General features: G+C 51.3%; 1 protein-coding gene across 1 annotated transcript in view; it reads right to left on the minus strand.

Annotated features, from left to right (window-relative positions):
* Positions 1-7,404, minus strand: part of ITPKC (inositol-trisphosphate 3-kinase C) — a 16,296-nt gene that overhangs the window by 7,591 nt on the left and 1,301 nt on the right. The window contains exons 2-3 of the mRNA XM_007458699.1: positions 6,401-7,399; positions 2,090-2,189 (exon numbers count right to left, since the gene is read on the minus strand). Of these exons, the coding sequence (XP_007458761.1) occupies positions 2,090-2,189; positions 6,401-7,399 (1,099 nt within the window). The remainder of the gene's footprint in view (positions 1-2,089; positions 2,190-6,400; positions 7,400-7,404) is intronic.

The raw sequence follows: 7,404 nt of genomic DNA on the forward strand, positions 1-7,404 counted from the left end.
AAAAAAAAAAAAAAAAAAAAAAAAACTGAATGAGCAAGAGAATCCCCCGACTTCCTGTAGGTATCAGGTCCTGGCCACCATCATCTTGCCTGATCCTTCCGCAATACCTTCTTTTCCTACCAGCAATTCTCAAAATCTTGGCCAGAGGTGGTGAAGGAAGGACCTAGTTCTGCATTTTGTTTAAACAGAGCCCTGTTCACAGCACACTGTGTCCTCATTTGTTTTGTAATTTTGGATTATGAGCTCTCGATCAGCAATGGGAATTTTTGTGAGATCTGAGTCAAGAGCATAACTCTCCAAAGCAGATTTGCATTTGCTTCTGCCTGGAGTCCCAGAGTGCTAACAATCAGGGCCTTGTTAATTTACAAATCTGGCATTTTGTAGGCCATGCAGAAAGTGTAGATTAGAATTACAAATTCTTATTGAGGCAGATAGTATTTTCAGATTATATTTTCCAAAGATGGCTCCAACAGTAGCTCATGTCCCACATGCTCTTATAGAATTTTGCCACTCCCATCAAGAAGTGGAATCTAATTCTTTTCCTCTTGAATCTGAGAGGGCTTATGGCAGAAGCAACACTGTGACTTCAGATCTAAGTCATAAATGGAGATGCAGCTTCCACTTTGTTGGCAGAGACACTTGCCTTTCAGTCCTGAGCTACCATGTAAGAAATCTGATTATTCTGAGGCTACCATACTGTGAGGAAGACCAAGCAGCTACACATAGAAGTCACATATAGGCTTTCCAGCTGGCAGCCCCAACTGAGAACCAGCCAACAACCAGCATCAACTGCCAGGTGTGTGAATGAATGAACCTCCAAAGGTCTCCAGCTTGCAGCCTTCGAGTTTGCCTAGCTGAATTCCCAGATATCACGGCGCAGCAACAAGCCAGCCCTACAATGCTCTGTCTGAATTCCTGACCCAAAACTTATGAGTGTAATCAAGTGGTTGTTTTATTCCACTAAGTTGTTTGTTTGTTTTTTTAAACCACCACTAAGTTTTGAGTTTTTCATTTTTGGTATATTTTAAACTCAGCAATAGTAACTAGGATACATACAGATGGCAGGCCTGTGTTTACAGTTTTAGGGGGGCCTTGCCTTTCTCTGACTCAGTTCTAAGGATGAACAGGCAGATAAGTTCCCTTCCTGCCTCCCTTTGCTGGTGGGTACAGTTGGTCTAGTCCAGCCCACAGCCTGTTTTTGTAAAAAAAAAAGCTATTGGAACACAGACACACTCACAAATTTATATATTAACTATGGCGGCTTTTGTGCTGCAACAACAGAGTTGAGTAGTTTATATCTATTATCTAGCCCTTTACCAAAAATGCTAGATTCTAGGCCTTGTGCTATTATGTGCTAAAGAGATTGTGCTAGGTCCTGGGGAAAAAACATTATAGCTATTGTTTATTGGGGGCCTACTCTGCTCTGGCCACAGGGTGAGGACAGGGACTGGTAATTGCCATTTATGAGGGGTCCATCTCTCAATCTCAGCACACATTTTTTTTTTTTTTGCGGTATGCGGGCCTCTCACTGTTGTGGCCTCTCCCGTTGCGGAGCACAGGCTCCGGACACGCAGGCTCAGCGGCCATGGCTCACGGGCCCAGCCGCTCTGCGGCATGTGGGATCTTCCCAGACCGGGTTTGCATCAGCAGGCGGACCCTCAACTACTGCGCCACCAGGGAAGCCCTCAATATACATTTTGATTTTAACCCTTTAGTTTACCCTGCAGGGGAGGGACGATTATCTCACGCTACAGATGAGGACACTGAGCCCCAGTGAGGGAGAGTAACTTGCCCAGGGTCATCCACAAATAGAGAGCAGAACTCGGATTTGAGCCCAGGCCCATCTGTCCCCATGGTCGAAGATTTGCTCCCTGCCACCGGGAAAACAGGAAACAGCCCTCCATCCTGATGTATGAATGGCCCAGCCCAGGCCTAAGCACTTCCCATAAAAGCCCCATGAGCTGGAGACTGTCACCAAGCCCATTTTACAGATGGGGGAACTAAAGTACAAACGGCAGTTCCTTCCCCGCCCAGGCATCTCTGCCCAGCCCTGCCTGTCCCCCACCCTCCCTTCTCCCCCCGTGCTCACCAGAGTGTCCAGACAGCTGGACCCAAGGGTAGTGTTTTCGGAAGGAGACCATGAAGGGCGAATACTTCAGCACTGTCTTCAGCTTATTCCATGGTTTGTTCTGTGTGGGGCAGAAAGGGTGGGGTCAGGGCTAGGGCCGGGGACGGAGGGGGATGGCGCTGCTGCCGTGAGAGGGAACCAAGGTGGACCGGGGGTCCTTAGGGGGGCTTCCTGGGATCCCTGGGCCCAAGCTTGTTGCGGTGAGCAAAGCTCACTGACTTGAGCAATCACAAACTCCCCAGAGGCCTCAGCAAAGGCAGAGAAGAGTCTCTGTCCATTTGTCTTGGTGTCATCACTTTGTATCTGTGTCTCTCTGTCCTTCTCGAAGGAGCAGAGATAGGCTAGGTTGTGTTGCAGTCACCAGCAACTCCCAAATAGTCCCCCGACATATATACATCAAAAAGGTGGTTCCAGGGAAAATGATAAAGGCAGGAGTTGATGAATGGAGGCCGAACCACAGAGAGAGACAGACACAGAGACAGATGACAAAGTGATGACAAAGACAGGGACAAAGATGGAGACTGCAGCAGTCATGACAGCTGCTTACCAAATAGCTCCAGCCTGTCCCCCTACCAGGGATATCCCCGCCCTCTTGAACTCAGCTTTGGCCAATGAAGTGTGAGCAGAAGTGTCACTTTTGGGTGGAAGCCTTAAAGCCAACGAATGACTCTCCATGTTCTTTTCCCCAGTGTAGAAAGGGGTGGGGGACCGTAGGACAGAGGCTGAGTGAAAACAGCATGGAGCAGGGCAGCCTCAGCCACCACTGACCCACGGTCAGTGTGAGGTAGGAACGAAAATAATCCTTTGTTGGGAATTCCCTGGTGGTCCAGTGGTTAGGACTCCATGCTTTCACTGCCAAGTGCCTCGGTTCAATCCCTGGTTGGGGAACTAAGATCCTGCAAGCCTCGGGGCCAAAAAAAAAAAAGAAATCCTTTGTTGTTCCAAGTCACTGAGTTTGGGGGCTGTTTGTCACTATAGCAAACCCTGACCTCTTCAAACTGACACAGAGATAGGCACAGAGTTACTAAAAGAGAAAGAAATATAGAAAGACAGAATGGGAGACACAAAGTAATGACAGAGAAAGAAAAAGAAACATAGATGCAGAGAAAGACAGAGAGAGAGCAACAAAAAACCAGAGAAGCAAACAGAAAACAAGGATTTAGTTGTATCATGTGGACTCAAGCAAGAGCTTCTTGAGACCTGGTTACTGCCTGATTCATTGCATTTGCATATGCACGCACACACACGTGTGCACACGCGCACACACACGAATATCTTCTCTGCTCCAAGCACACAGCAGGCCCTTAGCAAGGATTGGGAGAATGAGTCCTCTCCAGAGAAAAAAGCTATGTGGCTCATCTCCCCCCACCCCGGGGTCAAGGCCATGTTCTCTCCTACCCCCCAGAGCCCAGCTACCTAGCAGACATCTAATGGATGGTGGGAAGGTCAAACACAGCCAGGGGTTGGACTGAAGGATTCAGGAGGGGCTATTCCCTCCCCTCTCCAGCTGCCAGCCGTGAAGAGGAGGTGATGAATAAAGGTTCCTGTTTACTAAGCACCTGGAACATTCCAGGCACAATGACAAAGGCTCAGTGTGCCATAACCTACTTAATCCTAAAAACACAACCCACAGGAGGACTGCTGACTGTGTTACAGAGGCGGAAACAGAGACTCAGACGGGTGAAGTCACCTGCCTAAATCACACAGCATAGTGCTGGGGTTCTACCTCTGGTCTGACTCCACTGCCCTGGGCTTATCCATTACAGCCCTGCTAGATTACAAGCCTTGAGGGCAGGGACTGGGGTTGTCATGGTTACAACTGTGTCCCCAGCCACGGCCTGACACACAATAGGTGCTCCAAAAATGTAGCTTGGGTTGAAGAAGGTTGATTAAATGTCTTTTTTTTTTTTTTTTTTTATCATAAGCAGGTTCAGTATCTTCTCTTTTTTCTTAGATCTGATGGTTAATCTGGGCTTTCTCAGATGGCTTCATCATGGCCTCAGCTCACATCTCCTCCTCTGCCAGGAAGCCCTCTCTGATACCCCAGGTCTGGCCAGTCTCTAGACTCCCACAACCCTCTGAGCTTCCCCCATCCCAGCCCTGAGCACTCTGAGCTGTCACTGACTGGTGATGGGTCTGTCTTCTCCACCGGCCTGGGAGCTCCATGCGGGCAGTGTCTGGGTCACTACTGTGTTCCCAGGAAAGCCAACATGGGGCCAAACACAAATTAGGGACCCTGGGACTGTCTGTTGTCTGATTAGGAGGACAGGATGGATGTGAGAAGGAAGGAAGGTGGGGGAGGGGGGAGAAAGTAGCTGGGCCTTTAAGGTCAGATGGGATTTCAAAATGAAGCAAGAAGGAAGCGAGGGGTATTCTGGGTGGTGGGAACAGCTTGAGCAATGAGTGGAGGCAGGATGGCTGCAACATGTTCAGGGAACAGTGTGTACTTCGGCTCCCTTGCAGCAGCAGACAGGATCAGGAGGGGAGAAGGGAAGCTGAACGTAGAAAGGAGCCTGGAGACAGGAAGCTGTGAACACAGGACTGAACTCCTGATCGCTATCAGGCAGGCCCTGGGGAGCCATGGAAGACTCTGGAACCGGGAACGTTGAAAAGTTAGTCAGAGCTGGGTTTTGGAGGCAGATTCTAGGGGATGAGGAAACACTGGAGACAGCGAGGCCTGGGAGGAAGGCAAGTTAGGGACAGATGCACAAACTGCAAGGGGTGAAAATGACTGGGTTTTCAACTAAGCCAGCACTGAGTTAGAATCCAGGCTCCGACCAGATGTGGCCAACTCTAAGCAAGTGACCTCACTTCTCTAGGCCTTAGTTTCCCCTCTGTAAAATGCAGATAATAATAATCCCAATCTTATAGTGCTTTTATAAGGATTCAAAGAGTTAACACACATATAACACTTGGAAAAGTGCCTGGTATTCAGTAAGGGTTTGAATCTCAGCTCTGTGTCTTCCAAGGTCTGTGACCTTGGATGAGTCTCTGTGCCTCAGTTTCCTCGTCTATAAAATGGGGATCATAGTATCTACCTCATAGGGCTGCTGTGAAGATTAAGATGAGTTAATATAAGCAAAGAGCTTAGCACAGGGAATTCTCCGGCGGTCCAGTGGTTAGGACTCTGTGCTCCCAATGCAGGGGGCGTGGGTTCGATCCCTGGTCGGGGAGCTAAGATCCTGCATGCCTCGGAGTGTGGCCAAAAAAAATAAAATAAAAAAGAAAGCTTAGCACAGGGCTGGGCATGAGCGAATGATAGCTGTTTTTTTCGTTTCTTCATTCACTCCAGCTCAGCTGCTCTGAGATGCCAAGGAGATGAGGGAGTAGGCAGAGGGAACAGCAATGGCAGAGAGCCCCAGAGGGTCAGCGCCTTGGCTCCGGCACAGGCAGGCTGGGGCAGGTCTATCTCTTACATCTGTGGCGACATGTGTGCGCACGTTCCTAAAGGGAAGCATGTGGGGTGACGGGGGCTCAGGGCAGATTCCAGCCAGGGGCCCCAGGACAATGGGAGGACCCAGCAGGCAGACCCACCAGAGGCTCTCACACCTGCCTATGCAGTGACCCTCCCTCCCTGAACCTGCCCTGACGGCCTTCCTGATTCCCCAGAGAACCGCACCCAAGCTATGGATGAGGGTGGAGGATGTAAACAAGAGTGTGCAGGAGCACTCTGGGGAGCGGGGGCGGCAACGCAATGGGGAGATGGGAGAGTCCCTGGCCAGGCTGGGGGTCCCTTAGCATTTTGGCTTCAACCAGCTCTTTGAGAATCTGATAAAAGCTGGGAGCTCGCTCCCTACAAAAGTGAATGAGCTAAGGGGTGGTGAAGGCTGATGACCCTTTAAGGCAGCTACAGGCCCCAGACTTAGAAAAGTGGGGTAGAAAGTGCACCCTTTCTGTCTGCCTGAACTAGTGTTCTTTAGAGTTTGGGGTCACAGACTGTGATCCAACAGAAGTCACAGATCGTTGCTGCAAAAACACGTGTATACACACACAGTTTCACACAATTTCAGGGACTCCTGGGTACCATGAAGTTGGCCAGTGGCCATCCATTTTAGACCCCAGGACTGGAGGCAGTGGGCGAGGGGAAATGAAGAGAATTAGCAAGAGGTTGCCTGGAGGGGGTTAGTAACCATGCTGTTGGATGGAAGAGGTGCCTGGAGATGAAATTGCTGGTGGAGTTCTAAAGAACTTCTCAAAGGAAAGGCGGGGGCGGGGGCGGGGGATACGGGATCTGTGGGGATGTGGCTCAAGGGCAGGATGGGTCCCACTCACCCCAGACCTGTCCTCGGGGTCGCTGGAACCTCCACCCCCGGCCACCACGTCATCCTCAGACTCGTCGAAAGAGGAGGCAGAGGAGAAGCCTCCACTGCCCCCTTCAAACTGGGAGGGGGGTCCCACTGGCTGAGCCTCAGGCTCGGGGGTTTCAGGAGTGATGATGAGGCGGGGCACAGGGGTCAGGGGGCAACACTCCTGGTGAGAGTACAGGTGAGTCACCAACTCCCCGTGTTCTGGTTCCTCTAATGAGCCATCTTGGTTGGGCTCCCCCAAAAGGCAGTCTGTCCCAGGCTCTGTCTGGTGTCCATGAGTATCTTGTGTCTGGGGTCCATCAGTCCCAGGCTGTGGCCAGAAGCCATCAGTATCTTGTTGTGTTGGGAAACCATCGATGTCAAGCTGTTTCCAGGTTGTTTCCGTATCCTGTTGTATCTGGGAGCCATCAATGTGCTGCTCTATCCAGGGGTCTTTGGTATCCTGTTGTGTCCTGGAGCCATCAGTGTACAATTCTTTCCAAGAACCATCAGCATTTGGCTCTGTTGAGAGAGAGGCCCCTTCTGGCTGAGTCCGGACGCTGGACCTGTGCTGGTGGGTCCAGAGGTTATCAGCCCTGGGCTTGGCCCTCTCTGGCTGGGTCTGTGACCCATGTATTTCTAGCTCTGCCCACGGCCCATCAACCCCTTGCTGTGCCCAGAGGTTAGCCCTCTCTGGCTGACACTGGAGGTCAGACCTGTGTGGATCAGTCCAAAAGCCATCTGTACTAGTCTCCGTCCAGTCACCGGCTGTCTCCAGTTTTGACCAGTGGCTGCTCCTTTCTGGATGTGTCCGGAGGATGGACCTGCCTGGCTCCATCTTTTGGCTGGGCCGCTCCGTCCCCGCCCCGGAGCCAGCTGCTTCAGGCTCAGCCTGTCCGTCGGTCCCCGACTCAGGCCCGAGGCCGGCCCTCTCGGGCTCGGTGTGGAGGCTGGACTCCTCGGTCCGGGCCCGGGGCCCGCCCCTCTCCG

The sequence above is a fragment of the Lipotes vexillifer genome, unplaced genomic scaffold, assembly GCF_000442215.2.
Source record: "Lipotes vexillifer unplaced genomic scaffold, Lipotes_vexillifer_v1.1 scaffold371, whole genome shotgun sequence".
NCBI lineage: Eukaryota > Metazoa > Chordata > Mammalia > Artiodactyla > Lipotidae > Lipotes > Lipotes vexillifer.